The sequence below is a fragment of the Labrus mixtus genome, chromosome 24 (assembly GCF_963584025.1).
Source record: "Labrus mixtus chromosome 24, fLabMix1.1, whole genome shotgun sequence".
Classification (NCBI taxonomy): domain Eukaryota; kingdom Metazoa; phylum Chordata; class Actinopteri; order Labriformes; family Labridae; genus Labrus; species Labrus mixtus.
Window position 1 is genome coordinate 415,969 of NC_083635.1, and position 20,350 is coordinate 436,318.

General features: G+C 41.7%; 1 protein-coding gene across 3 annotated transcripts in view; it reads left to right on the forward strand.

The window, feature by feature from the left end:
• The first annotated feature begins 453 nt into the window (after nucleotides 1-453).
• LOC132959408 (vang-like protein 1) overlaps nucleotides 454-20,350 on the forward strand; it is a 56,290-nt gene continuing 36,393 nt past the window's right edge. The window contains exons 1-2 of one of the 3 annotated variants that reach the window (XM_061032385.1): nucleotides 454-617; nucleotides 12,216-12,469. In XM_061032385.1, the coding sequence (XP_060888368.1) occupies nucleotides 12,399-12,469 (71 nt within the window). In that variant the 5' untranslated portion in view covers nucleotides 454-617; nucleotides 12,216-12,398. Of the gene's footprint in view, nucleotides 618-676; nucleotides 1,382-12,215; nucleotides 12,470-20,350 lie in introns of those variants that run through there. The other 2 variants (XM_061032383.1, XM_061032384.1) reach the window with 2 other exon arrangements.

The following is a 20,350-nucleotide window of genomic DNA, read 5'->3' on the forward strand; positions in this document are numbered from 1 at the left end:
TAATTAAATTATATTATTATTTTATTTTGGATGTCTGAAACGTGACTGTAAATGAGTTTGCACATGAGTGGATTTTCTGACAACACAACAAGTTTGGAAATGAACCATTTGTCTAATAAAGACAAACTTTACTGATCCCCCATGGGGGACATTTTTTGTCACAACAGCTGAAGAAACAGGAATATAATTATCAAAAATAACAAGAAGTTAAAAATCAAACATAGGCTATGTACATCAGTTAAATAAAGGGAGAAAAAATACAATAATAGAATACTACTAGTGATAATAATATAATGTAAAACTGAAACAGGTAAACCGGATATAAATTAATCAGTTTGAGTAGATTCCACTTACCTGAAAACATTATTTTAAAGGCTTCTGGCAGAGGCAACCTCCCGTATTGACGACACCGCCCCTAGCGGCAAGCTTCGGTATTACACCCCTACATCCTGACAAGCACTGCCCCCTGTGAAATTCCTGACTGCCAGGGTGATTCCTCCGGTTACTAAGGGCTGCTTCCTCCTGAAGCCTGCCGTGTTCTCTCTCTGGGGGCAAACTCTTTTACAACCTCTGGATAAATCATCAACCACGCGGAATGATATCTCCACCAATAAAGGGTGAGTTATGGTTTAATATGCAGGAGATAGTGTCGGTCATATGTATTCTGCAGATGTTAGCTCAGCAGTGTGTGAAGCTGACAGGCTTTTATGTCCTGTCTTGGTTTTGTTAAAGCAGCAAAAATGTACGTTACCGTGTCTACCTATTTTTAGACGTTCAGAACAAAGGCTGTGGTTCGGTGTTGAGCTGAATGTGTGTTTTTAAGGGAAGACTTGGGAACACGCCCTAGCTGTCTGTACCTACCTGTGTGAAAGGGAATGCTTTCAACTTCATTTGAATGCGAGCACACACCGACACCGGGGAAGTTAACTATAACTGTTAATTTGTCACTACAAGGTTTCGAGTTTTTCTTCCCGCGTTGTAGGTTTTTGTTGGGAAATGACGAAGCTTTTCTCTACCAGAGCGTGACAAAAAGTCAACTATGTTTCACACGGTTGACTTGGTCCGCGTTACCCCGGCTGGTGCACCGCTGCTCAGCTGTAAACTGTAACCTGCGGCGGCGGATGGATATGTCGTAGCACTCCCTGCCGCCTCTGAAAACAACCTGTAAGCCAGAAAAACGTAAGAAGAAACCCCCTCCCAGTACGCTTTATGTCAGATAAATGTCATATGTTGCTGAGCTGAGAGAGAGAGAGAGAGAGAGAGAGAGAGAGGTGTTCCGAGGCCACGTCGGACCAGGGAGTTTCCTGTAGTTCCGCACGCCTGTCGGGTCACAGGTAGGGGGGCTGGGCGGGTAAACCTGCCCTGGAGCTCGACACTACTGGTAAAGTTAGACGTGTATTTCCTTTCAGCTTGCTATTATACGTTTCTTCTTAAAGCATGAATTTAAACATTCGAGTGTCTCAACATAAGTTCACTTTAACAGCTTATTATATGTACTTTAAAATATATTAACCGGTAATAGCCTAGCTAAAAACAAAAAGCTTAACAGGTGCTTAATGTCAAATTATTAACAGTTTGGACCATATGTAGGTTAATGAGTAGAAATAATATACTTAATCTAAAATGCTTTATTCTACAGAATCAGCTGACACCATAGGAATTTGCTGTGTTCATGAATATTTGATAAATTATACAGTTATTTAACGACTTTTTTGCATATTATCTATAATTAAATATCCGGTAATACATGTCAAAGGTTTATTAAGTGTCTGTAAACAAAGTAGAAATATTCAAACTCATTTACTACTTTTATATTTAATAAATTGAGACTTTTTCCTACAGTGCATGGCAAATTAAGTAATTAAATACTACTTAAATATCATGAGTCTTTGCAGGCCTCTGAGCAAAAGCTGCCTGGTAACAGGCCGCACATTGTTATAGCCCAGAATGACATGAGTGTTGACGACTGGTCCTTCCCCTCCAATATGAAGCTGTCATCATGAAATCTCGAATCTTTTGGAAGTCATTTACTGCAGAGACTTGTGTAACTTTGCTTCTGACTTCTGGTTTAACAAAAAGTTGGTCTCTGGAGAGGAAAGCATTGATATGTTGGTGTCATGTTTGTCACCTTCTGCCTGAGCTGTCAGCATGTTCTTGTGGCTTTAACAGAGACCATGATTGGATAATTTAATATGACATGAGATTAAACGGTCATCCCTGAGGTAAGATATGAAAGAGAAAGAGTATCCCGCATGATGTTTAAAAATGTATTTCGCTGTTCTTCTAAAAACATAAGGAAGTTAGCTATTGTAGTTTTTAGTTTGGCCTGACAACTTTGCCAGAGTGGCTGTAACACACTCTTAAGAAACTCATTTCAAATTTCTGCAACTTGCCTAAAAAGGTGAATCCCAAACTGAGCTGTGATTTAAATCTTCTGACTGAAATAGTTTCAAATGACCTTCGCTGAAAACATCCGTAAATGAAACCACAAACATCAGTGGTAGAATTAGAAACAGAAGTTTAAAGCAGCTCGTTTAGATCAGGACATTTTGCCAGTTTTGGTCTCCTGCTGTGTCTTTAAAGATTTATCTTATTGTCACTGTGTTGGTTAGGATTTAGTGTTTTGTGTGCTCATGACTAACTGTTGAGGTACTATCACCGTGGGGGGCATCGGGTCAGGACGCAGGAATCCAACAAGACTTGAGTTTAGGTAACAGGTTTATTTCTTCAAATGAGGCAAATCATGAGGGTAACAGAAGACACACATGGGATTGAAAAGCCATGCTGAAAGACAAATAAAATTATATTAACACAATAAACAAGTCAAATTAGATTAAATAAAGTACTAGATAGTAACTAAAATAAGAGTAAAAACCATCTTACCGTTGCTGAACTGCCACCCCATGTGAGGATGAAACCATGAGTGCAGTCTTAAATAAGGAGTGGGCAGGTGAATTCAATCTAATTAATTAGTGACAGAGTGCAAACAACAACCAATCAAGGGGGAGGGGAGAGAGTGAGAAACCAGGAAGTGTACTAAAGGAGGTGCAGTAGGAAAAAACAGGAAGTGAAAGGAAACCAAATAGTGATCTTTACTACACTAACAGGTAGATAACCTGACTCATTGTCAGCTGCTTTATTGACTGACTGCTCCTTGCTGTTGCCTAGTAACAGCAGCAGAAAAAGGCAACAGGTGAAGACTAAATGTGAATCACAAGGTGCAGGTTCTTTTGGTCAGACATGCCTCTTATATGGAGCAGATATAATCTCTTTATTCAATAACAAATATATCTATAATGAACCTTTCTTCCTCTCTTATCCCTCTGCTTTCCCGTCTCCATGTTCACATCACACAGGAGGGTGACACTCAGGAATGCTGATTGAATTCCTCAGAATTAACGGCCCCTCGTTTGCTCACTCGTCGACAGCATGTGACCCGGCCAGACTTTCCACTTGTTTTCAGGTTCCCCTCGTGTCCCGGCGCGTCTCGTGACCGCGGCCGCGTTCCTCTCGACTCAACGTGAAGTGATCGTATAGTGAGGTAGAGATACGGGGTCGTCATGGTTACGGGGGGAGGTGTCAACGAGATGTGTTGTTAAAAAAACTGCATTTTTAATGAATGAAATAATCTGATAGGTTAAAAAGATCTCATAGACTGCTGTGTTAATTATGTGATAATCCCTAATTATGCATGTAAACCCATCATGTCATGTTGGAGAGCTTTTCCACTGTGTAAACACAGGACACATACACCATGAGGGTCTAAATACAGACAAGCTTTTAATAGCATCTCTGCTCAAACTGGCCTCACTCCAACACCACGTGTAGTCGACTAATTCAGCCCTTATGATTTCCATCAGTGTGGGGAACATTTATCCCCCCCCCCCCATGGTGTGGGTTATTACTTTGTCAAAAGAGAGATTTTTTTAACAGCAGATTACAGCTGCATGAATCAACGACGTTCCACAAAAGGCGTTTGGGATTTCAGGATGAATCACTGCAGAGTGTGAATGAGCTACATGGAGGCTTTTCATTTCTGTATTTAAAAGGAGTAGCAGATGAACAGTCTGAATGGTCCTCTTATCTGGTTCATTAGATGTTTAATTTGCCGCTTCACACAGAGGATCTTGAAGCTCCCATGCTGCTTCCTGCTTTTGACTCCTACTCAAAAAGTGTGTCTTCAGAGGTTCAGGTGGCATCGCAGCGCCTCACTGGTTCAGTGACTCTGGACCACATACTTACAGAATGTCTGTATCTTTGTCTGCTGTCAAGATTTAAAAAGTTCATGGCCGTGTCACTGGGGTTAGTGAGTCCAGCACTTTGTGAGTCAGGTATGTGCTTGCCTGGAGTTTCAACTTAAACAGCTTCTAAAAAGGTCAGCCTCGTAAATTACTCTTAATCAGCCCGAGCTGCAGCTGTGTGAGCTCACAACTAAGACACAAAGCAGTTAGAAGAGCTGGATTTATTGTGTTAGTCCAACTTAAACTGGACTTTTAAAATATATGTAATCATTTGAGTCCCACTGAAATGTTTCATTTCTCAAACATTATGAGGTTGGGGGTCTGTTTAATCTTGCTGTATTCACCTCAATGGAGAATATGAAGATGACGTCTGGTCACCAACTATCTAGGAATGCTTTCGGTTTGTTTACTACCTGTTACAATTCTACAATTCACTTAGCAGACGCTTTTATCCAAAGCGACGTACATCAGAGAGTAAGTACAACACAACCAGGGATCTAGAAAAAAGGGAACAATGTCAGTAAGAGCAAACGATCAGCTTTGAGTCCGATTGGACACACAGGTGCTGACAGGAAGTGACCAGAGGCAAAGCACAACATTGACGGCAGTTCTTGAGAGCTCTAATCAGTATAGAAACCATCTTATAAGTCGTCGTTATCAAACAAAAACCATCGTCATTACCATCATCATCATCAATAATATGGAGACCATCATCATTAAGTTAGTAGGTATTCATGAAAGAGCTGGGTCTTTAGCTTTTTCTTAAAGGTGCAGAGGGACTCTGCAGATCGAACTACTGATAAAGGATTAGGATCAAGAAGGGAATACATGGGGAAAGGAAAATGTAAAAGAGGACCAGGAAAAAATGAAATATCGGGATATGCACGGGATAAATTATATCGATTCAGAGGAGTTGGCAGCTAAGGACTGGATTGTTGCTCCCAATGAACTTCCACCGCTCACATATCCTGACCGGGTCAACTATCTTTTGTTTGGACCAGATTCTTCATTGAAAAGTGCTGTGATCATGATGCTAATTAAGTTAATTTTAGCCTGTAAACGTTTGTTGTGTTCAGAATCAGATCTTTATTCTAAAGCATGAGATGCGTTCTGGTTTACATTATGCAGGTAACACCATTACTGCACTTTGCTTTCACACAGCTATGGTGGCCTGTGTGTAATTGACTTGCAGGAAAGGGCAGGGTGCATGCATCATGTTACATCCTTAGCATTTTAACTGACGCATATGAAGCACTTTTCCAGTCAATTTTGCCAGACATCCAAAACCACAAAAATGTTCTTAAGACGAGGACATATTTAGCATTTTTGTGAACAAACTAGAGCATGTTTTCTTTGCCCTTCAAATCACAATATTGGGAATGATTATGTTTGCAATGTTAGATTATCAGGGTGTCAGCGTGCAGCACTGATTTGTTTGCAGAGGCTGACAGCAGATGTCTTGTAGCTTCCGAGAAACTTTTCCTGCAGCTCTGTGCGCACAGATGGAAGTCTTTTGCAACGCTCTTCACACACGGCTGTTTGTTTGTTTGCACTCCCGCTGTAGGCTGCTGGATATTTATTCTGTTATTGTTCCTCAAAGTCTGCGCTCAGGTTGTTACACCTGCTGGCTTGTGCATCATTTTCCCCGTGTAGTTTATTCATCAGAAGCCACTTTTTACCCTGGGTGTTATTTATTTTTATTCAAAAGTAAGGTGCGTAGTTATCCAGAGGAATTTGGGGTAAGATTGGCAGGCATGTATTTTCCTGAACAAAGATTTCTGCTCACAAAAAGAATAAATCCCCCGCCATGCTTGATGCTATGATCATTTTGTTCTTCCCCATCTCCCACTTCTTCTTTGCCGTCAGTGTTTGCCAGGACAAACAGACAAGCCGTCAGCCCAGCGGGGGTTCTAGGATTACTGTGAAGAATCTGCCCGCCTCCCTCTGTAGATTCCTGTTACAGCGCAGGACTCTCTCGGCAAACTTGAAGTGGTTCCGCTTACCCATTTACTCTGGCATTGGCAAAGACAGAAACCACATGTGAGAACGCCCGCATATCCTGTTTCACTTGGATATAGACCTCAGAGCCCTGGCTGCGGCGGTGCTGAGAGTGTGCTCAGCGTAAAGTTTCTGACAGTCTGAGAGGATGTTTGAAGGAAATGATTAGGAGAGGCTCAGACACAGGAAGTAATCGATCAGCTGCTAACCTGTCCGCTGTCTTCACTTGTAATTACACTCTGACTGAACCTCTCTTCCAACCCTAATAATCCTCATTTACCCACGTGCCTTTGCTCTTAAGAGGATTAAAGCAGGTGATGAGAATGCCTTTGTGATTGTGTCCAGCTAGCTCCAGAGTCGTTATTTAAACTGTAGAGGAGACCAGCCCCGACCATGGCTATGGGTCTAGAACTGTGTAGGCAGGACTCTGATGATATAATACAAATCACAATATAGGCGTTACATTTCAGTAAATTGTAACATTAAGCTCCAAAAAAAAATGAAGAGACCACTGGAAAAATCTGATTTATCTCTGGGTCAACAGTTTTACTATAGGTTTGTGTTTGAGTAAAAATAAATATTTATGTCTTATGGAAAACGGAATTTCTTTCATTTTACATTTGAATATTTTCATTTAGGTCATTCATTTATTTAAGATAACAAAACGATGCAGTGTTATTATAATGCAAGAAAACCATCAGAACAGAAGACTAATATTTTAACTAAGAGTTCAGAAATCAGTATTTGATGGAGTAACCCCTTGTAATTATAACTTTCATGTATGTAGGCATGCTCCTTCATGTTTCTGTTGGGTGATGTTATGTCAGTCTTGGCGCAAAAATCCAAGTAGTTCAGATTTGTTTTCTTGTGACCAATGGCCATCCATCCATGAGGTGTGCCTGTGTTGAAATTCATCAGACACTAGAATAGGCTTCCATGCATGGAGAGATGCTGATTTAAGGAACATTTTGGATGGTCTAATTTCAGGAAAACTGTCGTCTATAAAGAACACACCATCATCTGCATACGATGTTTGTAGTAAATATTCTTGGCAATTGTTCTGTATCCGTAATTGCAACAGTCCCCATCAAAGCATGAAACTTTACTGTGTTTCTATCACCTTTAAATCAGAGTTTTTTTCAGGAAAATGGTAATAAAACACACCGTCATCTGCATAAAAACAAGGCCAAACTCACACGCATCACAACCACAGCTGCCAGAATAATTGGTCTCCCCACACCCAACCTAACAGAACTCAATAACAGGGCCATCACACGCATTGCAACCTCAATAGAACAGGACATCACACACCCACTGAACACTCACCTCACCCCACTTCCCTCAGGACGGCAGTACAGAGCACTAAGGTGCAGAAAGGCTCGCCTCGGGAGGAGCCTGATCCCCGCTGTAATAACGGTCCTGAACAAAAGGCCTCGCTGAACAGGCCAGAAATGGAAACTCTTGACTGTTGTCTAACTCTGTTTGTTTGTGTTATTCTCTGTTTTTTTTGTGTATAAATGTTCTTTGGTGGGACCTGTCTGTTGGACAGTAACGGTGCTGTGAAAAAGAATTTCCCCTCAGGGACAATAAAGTCTAAAGTCTTATAACATGGGAGTTAAAAATCTTCTTCTCATGCAATTATCTTAAATTGTAGCACTTTTTTATCTTTGAGGAATTTTTTTTAACGTTTTCTTGTTGGCGGTGAATTTAAAACTTTACATTTTTCTTTCTTTCACAAGTGTTGCTAGGAATAAGAAAGTCTTGAAGGGAGTCCAGCTTGAAGTGTATTGTAGGATCAGTCGAGGGTTAGGGTTAGGCACTCAGACTTTGGAGAACCAGTTGAGGTAGGATTTGTCGCCATGTGGGGATGATTCAGACATTTAAAAACCATTTTGCAGGAAAGGAACGAACAAATATGCACTTGCGCAACCTTCAAAGCATTTTCAGGAGTGTACGACAATCACACAAGCATGCATGTACACACACACACACACACACACACACACACACACACACACACACACACACACACAAGGACCCACGCTACGGAGTCAGCCACAGATGTGCCGACACCACACTCCCCTCAGAACTGGGTCAGACTAGATGTTTTGTGCCACAGTGTATTTTTGGACCTAGTGATTTGTGTTTCCCTCTAAGTGGCAGATAAGGAGTTCGGGCTCTAAATCTGACTCTTTGTTTCTGGAGTTGTGAATGCAGAAAAGCGGGGATGTCTTGTGAGTGAGCAGCTTGCTCAGTTTCAGGCGACTGGAGCCATAAATCAGCCATAAATCTTTGTGTTCGTGCATTGAGGCTGGCCGGAGAGTTTCAGTGCAGGTTTCGATCGAGAGGCAGACTGCAGACTGTGTCAGGACACAGTGGTGGAGTGAAGGAGCAGATAGGAGAAGAGTTTGAAGCACTTAGGGAGCAGCTGCCCACATAAAAGTCAATGATTTGTCAGACGAGAAAACTCCACATCTACTCCCATTTAGTCAGTTAAATCTCAGCAAGTTAGGTTGTGTTTTTTAGCTGAATTATTGTAAGGTTTATTCCAAAGCTGAAGGTCTTCCACTCTCCAGAAGATGCAGTGAAACACAGTAAAAACCACTGAATGACACAGTTGTATAATGTCTTTGAGAAGGCATAGTGCGTCAAGAGAGTGAGCTGAGCTGCTGCTAGCTTGCGTGTAGGAAGCTAGCAGCAGCTAGTTTATGTTTTGTGAGTCTCTCTAGAATTCACCACTATAAGTTTTTTTTACTGTGAAGCAGAATTAACTGGTGGGGTGATTCTCCTCTCTTTGAGGGTATCAGTTTAAAACAAATTGTTATAAAATGAATCAAATAACTGACGTTCTTCCTTATGGATGTGGGGGCTGGGAGCTGAGCTAAACAGCTACACTCCTTCTAAATGAAATACTACAGATTCAAACAACGCTGACGTGACTTCAAGCTCGTAGAAAATGACGCTTAACGACAAAACAAAACACATTTTCAATCTTGATAATGTAATTAAGGTAATTAATGTTTTTTTTTTGTGACAACATGGATGATAAAAGAGGATTGGTAATAAAAATATGGGGACACTGCACAGAATACCGCTGATGGATACATTGATTTGTGTTTGTGCCGCTGAGCCGTCTGTTTGGTATCAGCTCACATTTAATATGAGCTATTTTCCATCTTCACTCCATAGGGCCCATGGCTGTTAAATGCCAAGCGTAGGCGAGGCGGCTCAAAGTGCACAAGGAGGCGAATGTTGTCTGAGCAGAAATTAGATTTAGGCCTTTTTTTGAGTTAAGTTTTAACTACCTGTATGTTTCACACTCCACATATTTCATCTCACCCTGAGCTGTTAGAAACACTTTGAGTGTGAGCATGTGTGTGTGTGCTACCAGGGTGTGTAAACAGCAAGCCTCAAGCTTAGAGTCACATGTCTTTATCTCTCTCTCTCTCTCTCTCTCTCTCTCTCTCTCTCTCTCTCTCTCTCTCTCTCTCTCTCTTTATTCAGGTACTCAAGTCTGTTTCTTTGAGCCAGATGTGTCTCATTCAAACACATCTGTGCTAGCTCTCACTTACTGATCAGCCAGAATCAAGTGCACTCAATAACCCCCCTTTGATCGTTGACTTTTAATGCTGTGTTTAAACCCTCCACCTGCTCAGGGACTCTACACCAGATTAGTGTCTTTGGTGTTGAAAAACTATTTGATGCTTGATTCTCAGAAAGGGGGATGCAGCCTGATTTCACTGGAAATGACGTAATGCAGGTCCAATCAGGGGCATGTAATTCCCTCGTTGCAGACTCTGATATGAATTGATGCAATCACAGTGCCATTAAGTGTTTTTGGATAAAACGAGCATCCAGCTGCAGCAACTTAAACTGTTGCATTTCTCATTTGTTTGTATGTCAAGGGTTGGTGTGCAGAATGCTGCACAGAAGGAAATAAATAGTTTATATTTCAGAAGAATACAGTGACATTTAACAATCTCATCTTATTCCTGGGGGGGATAGGCTAACATCATCGCTCGTCTTTTAGAAGGTTTTAGTTTAGTTTCCTCACTAAACTCTAAACGTTGTGCTTTGACTTCCTGTGCTCTGTCCAGATGTGCTGCCTCGTCGAAAGATGCTACCCCAGCAGGAAATCTATCCGTATCCCCTCCTGTCAAATAATGCTACCTCAATGAAATGACTTCAAACTCCATATGCATTGTCAGAGTACGGGGAGCAACTTACTCTTATTATTTAAGATTCAAGTGCATCTCGATGGATCATTTTCCCCTCTCAAATAATGCTGCCTGCACTGCTAAGAGCTGCATGGTAGCACATCTGGATGGGTCCAACTATTGGATAGAACACCTGCTGACATGATGCAGACAGTAGTGAGAATTATTGAAATGTTTCATATCTTTGTGTATTACAATGTTGACTTTTTGTCAGCCTGAGTTGTATATAAGATATGACACTTAAAAAGTTTAGTCTTTTAACTGATAAGATTTCTGGTGTTTGAACAATCAGTTCATCATCTTATCGCTCGTCTCTGTATATCAAGCTAACGGCTTAACATGAAAAATAATACAAGATAACAACAATGTGTTAAAGTGTAAAAGTGTTGTTTAAGAGATTATTCACTATATATAGTATTATTAGTATAGTATTATTATAAAAGTTAATGATGTGCCCTAACCAGAAGCAGTTAATTCTTTGGTTCATATCGTCCTCTGCTGTGTTTACTGATATGAAGCACAGACCTGATCTGCTCTGTCAGAAACTCCCTGACACTCATCCATCTTAGTGGAACATACTGTGTAAAAGAGCAGCTCTTATCTTTACCACGCTTTGGTTGTGTTCCTCATCTCTCAGCTCATCAGTGTCACGTTTAGCTCCACGTCTTTTATCTGTAGTGTCAGACTCTGGAGAGCCACCAATCACAGCTGATCAACATTTTTTACCATTGCAGGTTTGCAGCTCAAATATACAAATTGTCCTGCAGCTGCTGGTTCTGTTTTCACTTAACCCTCCTGTAGTCCTAGTGCATTTTTTGACGTTTAAAGACAGTTTTTTGGCTGTGTTGATGCATATGGCATACATTTTGCCACAGGTGTGTATTTTGGGGTGAATTTTAAAATGTCATGAAAATGTATTTCTCCTATGTTAAAAAAAATAATCACACCTTTAATTCTTTTATGATTTTTTGTGCCATTGACTCCCATTGAAACAACATTTTTTGAATACACTGCCATTGTGGTATGAATTACATTTTTTTATCAATTTTTTCATGGATCCATGATAGTGAGGGACTGGAATTTTAGTTTTTACTGTTTTACCAACATAGTTTCCAAAACAAAAGCCTGCTAGTATGTCTATGTTTACACAGATGATATTACAGGGAAACAGCGCCAAAGGTGTTTGTTATAAACATTACACAAAATGTAAGGAAATTTGTGTTTGGTAGATTATTTCTTTGTTGTAACAATGCTTCTTGGCAATCAATCTTATACTGTTGGAAAGCCTGTTTATTTCCCTTTTAAATGGTGCCACATTTGTAAGGAATATGCAATTTGTGGGATGAGCAGCAGAGCTGAGTATGTGGGTTGCGCCCATGAAAAACATGCCAAATCTTCTCTGCCAATGCCAAAAAGCATATTCTGCTGTTGACTCTTGTTTGGTGTCTTTTAATGGACTGGATGATTGAAGCACAATTAATATTTGCTATGTATGGTGAGGACTGAAGTTAATAATAGTAACCATTAAAAAAAAAATGGAATTATACATTAATAGATTTTCCATGGCAGTCTTTATTGGAGCATTTTTTTGCATCGGAGGGCAAAAGGTTGAGTCGTGCTAACAAATGCTACATGATAAATAGAACATGTGATGAACACCCTGAGACTTCATTTCAGACATTGTACAAAAAGAAAAGTGGTTGAATGTGTGCAGGTTTCCCCAGACCTTTAAAACATTCTGCTTGTCTCCCCTCGCCAGGTTGATGTTTCCTCACCGGGCGCCCCCAGGGACTGCCGACAGCTCGCTGCCCCCGTCAGCCTCCTGAGCAAAATCGAGCGCCCCCTGGCTCGACATCACCAAAGCGCCGCGTCTGCAAGCGGCCCAGCCGAGCAGCCTCCGCGTTGCCCTGAGGCCGGCCTGCCTGGGCGGGACTCTGTCACCATGGATACGGAGTCAACCTACTCGGGGTATTCCTACTACTCCGGACGCTCCCGGGGATCCCACAGGCACGGGTAAGACTACATCTTTTACTGTGGATAATCCAGATTTCACCAGAGAATGTGATTACCTACTTGAAGTCAGAAAGTGATATCCATTGGAAGAAAGAGGTTTAGTTAATACTGTAAAATAATACAATGTTTCATTGATTCATATTTGAAGCTGCAAGATGCTTAAAAAGAGGTTGGTGGATTTTAGACGAGCAACAAATTAATCTTTACATCACTATAAGGTGCATATCCACTGCAAAAAGTCTCTTCAAATCCTTAGGCCTGTGTTTTTCCAACCATGCGGATCAGGGTCTAAAAAAGCTCCATAGGACCCCCCCCCCCCCCCCCAAAAAAAAAAAAAAAAAAGGTTCCTACTTAAGGGTAGTACATTCCACTTTTGGGTGGGCCTTGCATCACCAATCTGATTGATGAATTTCAGTTGCAGGCTTTAGTCCGGGGTTTGAAAAATAACTTAGAACCCAGAGATCAATCAGCGCAAGTCACAATGTAGTGCACTTAAAAAAAGGAATTAACACCTCTGGTTACTTTTGTTAAAAAAAAATGCAGCTTATCCACCACAAATCCGTAATATCGACTCTCTCTCCATTTTCAAATCTCATCACAAAACACATCTTTTTAAACTGGCATATTCGGTCTGATCATTCTCCACCCGGTCTCATAACTCCTTTACATCCTGTAAACAGCCTTCACAGGTCTAGCCTGCACCGGGCTTGGAAAGGGATAGGGGGAGAGGGATAGGGAGCATGGGGGGGGGGTGTTATCTAAAAGGTTTTTTTTTTCTCGTCAATGGTCACATTGTTAGCATTATTGTTGGATTTTTCTTGCCTAAAGGCAGCTTGGGTTGTGTAGTAAACATGGTTTATTTACACAGGCTTGTATATTACACTTTGCCAAAAATCAAAAAGTAAATGGTTGTTATACCAGAAGAATGTCATGCCTTTCCCTCTGAGGGCTTCAGCTGTCTGGCACATCAAACTCAGGGCGTTACAGAACACATAATAACCTGCAAAACATCTTACAGTTGTGACTTAGGAAAGGCTTCTACTTCATGCATCTTTTGTGTGGTTTTAATTTAAACAGTTTATAGCAACTTCTGTGTTAGTTTGTGTTCACATTCTGACTGCTGCATTTCTACGTCTTCAGCCGTCGTATCCCCTCTCCCTCATACATCTGTCCCCCTCCTCTCGTGTCTCTATCCTCCTCTCTGTCCTGGTGTGTGTGGAGTCCACAGCCCGTGTTGGCACATTAGTCTCTCAGCAGAGTAATGGCTGACAGGCCTCAGGAAGGCAGCGGAGACAGGTGCTGGAGAGGCCCGGCTGACTGATGGCTCAGCTGATACCATGAGAGAAACTGGAGAGGAGGCCCCTCCCTTGTCACTGGTGGCCCCCTCACTGCGAGTTCACCATATATCTCTGGTGCCACACCCACTTCTTCCTGCCACCTGTTGCTGTTTCAGGAACTTTATGGACACTCATTCCCCTTCACACTTCATCCTTCTCGCTCTTCTTTGGTACTCTTCTTTTTGCTCCCATGTGTCCGTCGTGATATTAAAGCAGCAGCTGCCCCCCTTCCTTCTTGACCACCTCTCCCCCTTCATCTCCACCCTCTTTTTTTTTTGAACACATATTTTATTGACAACACAAAGACAACATATCGAATGTTCAAACAGATCCTTCATATTTTTTTGAAAATCATATGCAGGATTTTGAATTTGATGCCTGACACAGGGTCGTGTTTACCGCTCTGTTGCATTTAAAAAAAAAAAATGTATTGAGTTTTTCAGCTTCACCCTCTTTAATGGGTTCCTGGCCGCTTTCTTGAGTATCAGAAGGCGCAGGCGTATCACTTTTTCCCCCCTCTTGCTCTACTGGCATTCCCCCGGGGCAGGAATGTGCCCTTGTAGCTCAAAGTTACATGGAGCAAAAGTGGTCTCACTTGATTTGGAATCAAAGCGAGGGGTGTGTGGAGGGTAGTGGAAGATTCTTCTCCTTTGCTTCTGTACTGTTTCCAGAGCCTTTAAAGTGAGTGACAGCCAATTGGAAAGCAACACATGGGCATCCCCGCCAAGCGCCTTTTTCCACTCCTTTAGCTCCTGCCATGACTGTGCCAAAAGCCACCGGCTGGCCTCTAATTTCATATTCAAACAAAAAAAAAGGATGCCTTTGAAAGCCCTTCCATTACCGTCTGAAGGTAATCTTTTTTTCTGCCAAGGCAGTACTTGATCACTGTTGCCTAATTACGCTGATGCTGGGAACAGATGCAGGCCAAAGGGAGAGGGATTTTTGCATATTTGTGAGCCACAATTTTTCAGATTATAATCAAGAATGAGATTGGCTTGAATAGCTTTTTATTAACAAAAGCGTTTCCTCTCATAGCTGGCGTTCTGTCCTCAAGCGGTGTCCAAAACTTCTACAGAAATATCCCCCTGACTCTCCAGACAGCACAAACGGCTGAGACAAATGATGCCCATCACACTGGGTTTGTCTGCTCACATCATCTGTGTTCAATGGATCCAGAGAAACAGACAAATTACAAAGAGACAAAGTTCCCCAAGGGGACAATAGAGTGTATATCTTCTCTTTAACTCTGGGTACTTTCTCTACGTTAAGGGCTATGTTACCTGATACAATATCAGTCAATCAATCAAACTTTATTTATACAGCACCTTTCAGACAAATTAAATTGCAGTTTCAAAGTGCTTCACAAGAGTGCAGAAAAGTTATTGACGAAAAAGTAGTTTATCAAATCATTGAGAGACTAATGCACACCAATAAGAATGAAAAGAAAAATATATGTAAAAAAATAAAATAAAATACGACACATAAAAGTAATAAGATATTAAAATGAATACATAGGATAAGAATATTTAAAATTGTAGTAGGATAAAAAAAGACAAAACAATAAAGGATAATATGTGAGGTGAAACGCGATACGATAGGTGAAAGTGTTGCAAATCTAAAAATGACTACAAATGATAAAGTGTTCTCATCTCTGCTTTAACACACAGAGAGGGGTTTCAGCACTTTAAGCATCCTGGGAGTTTGGTCTTAAACCTCATCTTCCCCCAAAGCCTGGCTTCCTCACTCTGTCAACGTTGAGGCGTAAATGATTGTAAAATTGCAAATCTCACATTAGCAGCTGCTCATGTGGAAAATTGCTTCTTTTGATTGCTTTAACTCCAACTGAGCGAGTCATTTAAACTCATTGGTACACACTTCAAATGCCATTTGGAGGTTCTTGATACTTCACTTTAAGGACTTTTTTTTATGGGTTCTTAAGTTGTGCTTTTTTAAGAACCTAATTATTCTGATTATTGTAATTGCCAATTGTGGCACAACCAAGCAACAATCATGGATCTCCTTTAAACTGTGGCTTCTTAAGGTGCCCAATAAACGGATGCTGAGGTCCGACCTGTCATCCCCCACTCTCTCTCTCTCTCCTGCATTTCTGACTCTATCCAATTTCCTGTCTCTCTGATAAAGGCCCAAAGCCAGAAAAAGAAATAAAAAAACAAAAAACAGAAAAGAATGTGATAAGATGAAAAAAAGCTTTTGAAGCTCCTCCCCTTACACTTCAGACGAGACTATGGAACAACCCACTCTGTACTCTGTCTCCACTCTGGAAACTTCTCCAGCTCTGAGACATTCCCGTGTGTTTGGTTCTATTAGCAAAGTGTCACTTGTGGCTGGAATGTGTCATCTCACCGTGGTTTTTATCTGAATGAAGATAATCCTGAGGAGCAACCAGGCACCACGGCGCCTTCAACCTCAGACTGCACACGCTGAACAGCTGACTCTATTAACTATATCAGAAATACTTTATTAATCCCAGAGGGAAAGTCAATTAAATTATTATTATTATTATTATTATATTATTATACTGAAAGCATTATTTTATTTTATTTTATATACTTATTGTCACTTATTAACTATACAGACATTTGAAAGCTGTGCTGCTTAAACATTTAGGAAATAAACACAAGGCTTACATTACAACAAGGCCGTTACACACTCTCACCCTCCCCTTCGCTCTATAACGTGTTTATGTATCTGAAACGACCTGACTGAGTGTGTGGTCACTCAGTTTTTATTTGGCTTCTTGGCTCTACAAACTAAGCCGATGCCGAGCCGTCGCCCGTTGATTCAGCTCAGATGGCTTCCACTGACACAAATACCCGTGTCACAAAGGTGTGTGAGACGCCAAAGACGGAGCAAATTGATTGTCAGACAGCTTGGCGTGCCATGCTCGTTGGCTCTGCTGTTTCAAAAGCTGTCTCACCGTTTCATTTTTCTGTGAGGTGGAGAATGGGATCATGGCCATCCTCAGGTGTTAGAGGGAAAATGGCAGCTTAATTGGTGGGACTGTGCCCTGGCTCGCCAGGCGTCTTTGCCCCTCCCCCTCTCCTCACAGTTCCAAAAAAGCCATCCCCGTTTCAGGGATCCACGCTGGAAGTCAAATTCCATTAATCAAATCATAGCACAGCACGCTGGTGGAATACCAACGAGGCGGCTGCATGCTAATCAGGCAGGAAGAGGATGAGGGAAGGAGGGGGGAAGGTGTGTGTTTGTGTGTGTGGGAGCGAGGTTTCCACACAGTGCAATCACCCCAGAAGCTCGCCAAAGGGGGAATAAGTAAACGGGCTGGGGGAGAGGGAGGGGGAGGGGGAGGGGCTGCAGACAGAGGCCAATCTGTTCAAACCCACAGGTCTGCTCGCCCCCTGTGTTTCCTGTCTGTGTGCACCTACAATGTCACATTTCACACTGCTTAATGTTCAAAAGGACGTTTTATAACCAGGTGGTCTTTTACCTTCACAGTAAATCATTACACAACACACCAGGAACTCTTTAGCTCTGAGTTAGTGGTTCTTATGTATTTAGTCCTTACAGATAAGTACTGTAATGAAGTTCTGTTGACCTCACCCCCTTGTTCAGACACAGTCCATCTCTGAAGCCTGGCTCACACTGTGCGATGTCTCCCCCGATTGTATAAAAGTCGGGGTGGCATGTCAGCTCACACTGTACGAGTGAAATCGGGACGGAGCGTTGAAAACGCCGGGTTGCGTCCTGCTGCTGGTCGCCATGACTACAGCTGAGATTGTCGGGAAGGAAGAATCGGAGCTCAAATCGGCCCGATTATCCTGCAGTGTGAGCCAGGCTTAACTGGGCATATCTTAGCTGATACCGATAGTCACTTGATACCCTCGATCGGCCGATTTCATCAGCTGGCTGATTAATCGGTCCTGCTTTAATTTAAACATGTATTTTTTTTTTCACTTTAGCCCAGTCATGCACAGATACAGGATCAATACATAAAATATGAAACCCTTAAATGCGACTTTTATGCGATAGATAGAATCTTTTAACTTCAGTCTATCTTCTGTCAGCTACACTTAACTCTTCACTCACAGTGGCCTTCACCTCTTCTTTTCTACACAGAGCTCTATTATTCCACTCATGACTCTGAAGTGGGATCACTGCTTTATGAGCGCTGCTGCTCTCCCACAGTTAGTAATAGTAATGAGTGAGAGTCTCTGACTGATGAGCACGCCTGCTAGACTCACAGTCGCTACAGAGATGATGATAGCTGTAATAATATTAAAGGAACAATGATGGCTGTAATATATTTAACGGCTTACATAAACCTCCTAATCTTCTGGATTTAGCAGATAAGAATATGTCAGTCAATCTGTCAGTGAGAAGACGTTGCCGCGGGCGACTGAAAACAAACTCTCTTACTGTGTGCAGATTTGAAACGTCAGCTGTTGTTGTGATTTTCTGTAGGAAACTGTGTCCACATGCAGAAAGGAAGTAGGAGAATAAAGAGTGGAAAGCAGGGTGGTTAACACCCTTTCATTAAAACACTAAAGTCCAATGCAGCTTTCCCCCTGCTGTCAATCATCCCTGCTCCTCTGTTCACCCTGAAGGCAGGATGTCCTGCACACTATGGTTTGTTACTGTGTGAGAGAGTTCTGTTCAAGGGTCACTTCTGTTTAGTTTTTGTTATTTTGACTTCAGAAATATGGTCGCCAGATCTTACTCAGATGTTTATTTACTATCTGAATGTTCTCTTATTCTTTTCTCACTTTTAAGTTAATCAAAGGAGTCTTATGGTGCACAAAACTCCCTCAAATGTTCGGGGGGGGGGGGGGAGGGGGGGCTGCATGTGTAAAATCAAACAGCTGAAATATTCCCCCTAACTATACCAAGAATTTTTCCAGACGATTTTTTTAAAACGAGCAAGTGGGAGTGGTCAATGAAGTTAACATCCTGCCATGTGCACGCGCCATCTTCATACAAGTAATGAAACTTTTTCATGATGATTTCTGTCCCCTGATACCATGAAGAAGTCGACCTACAGCATAGCATCAATAGGAATATGTTCATATCTAACCCTGAGTGCTGATTGTTTATGCTCTAGAAAAGCAAGACGATGGACTGCAGGCACAAAAGGCACCGTTCTATTTTGTGATAAGTAAATAAAAACAGCTCGACACAACAACTCATGGTCATCCACTACTTATTGAGGTGCTAGCTAGCAGCTATTTGAAAGGCTGGAGCGAACCGAGCTGTGGAGGTACTGAAGGGAAATAAACATTCAGGTAATTACAGTGATTGAGGCGGTATAGGAAATTAAAGCATGGATCGCTCTCTCCAGATCTTTTGGCCACATGAGTGATTTGATCTTGGCTATATATCTGGAGAACCTTCTTTAGGCTAACAACACACGTCCTGATCAAAAATAGGGTTTCTGGCTGAGGGCTCCACAGGATTAACTAGTTCTCCTAGACGTGCAACCATTTGCTTTCTGATGACAATTGACTAATTGATGTGACTAATTGACTAATACTGTAGATGACTAATTGACTTCAAGAAATACTACTATTCAATGAGTAGGGGCAGCACTAGTCCGTATATTGATGGTAATGTGTCTTGTGGTGACAAACCCATGGAAAATGTAAACTCAACTGCAGGTTACCTTACTTTTGCTTCTTTTTTTTTTTAGCATCTTTAAGCTCTCTGTTTTGGTTTAGGAGCTGAAACTGTATTGTTTTGATTCAGTCTCACTGCTGCCATCAGTGTCTTCTTTAAACCCAATCATCTTAGACATGTAACTATGTGTATGTTTACAGCAAGCTAATGAAGCTAGCGAGCTGATATTTCCCTCAGGAGCTCGTGAAGGCCACATTGTTAATACACCTTTAAACAACAAAGCTACCAAGATGATGTGCTTGATTTAATGGAGAGAGCGCTTACACATCTGTTTTAATGTCTCCTAAACAAAAGAAATGATTATCATGGAACAACATGCTTAGAGACAGCAGGAGACTCGATTAGCATCAAGTAAGACAAGACGATAATAAACTCTGATGTCTCTTTCATTCACCTCATGTCCAATGAGGAATATCTGTACAGCATCTTCAGCCTGTTCTGGTGTGTCACTCATGTTGAACTTGAGGTATGTTGCTGCATTAAACCTCTAAGCAACATTTTAGTTTGACCATGTTTTTGATGGAGAGAGAACTGTAAAATCTGTGCTTTGTCCAAGAGCCCAGCAGCCAGAGGGGGAGGGCAACAGATGAGGGATTAACTGTTGAGCTCCTCTGTAGTAATGGAGCTGCAGCAGAGTGGGCACAGCGCCATGTGGCGGTGGCGATGGCGGGCAGAGGATGATGTGGAGCCGCTGAACGTTGACGCTCTGTACAGGATTAGGGGCCGTGAGTGCAGCGGGTCTGCGCTGCTAACTGAGCTCATATGTTTAGGACAGAGCGTTGTAGTGAGAGTGATGAAGGAAGGAGAACGAGGGGGAGGAGCTTAGGGAGGTCTTTATGTGGAGCAGAGTTCATATAGGCTTTATACTGACTCAAACAGCAGCCTGTTGTGTATA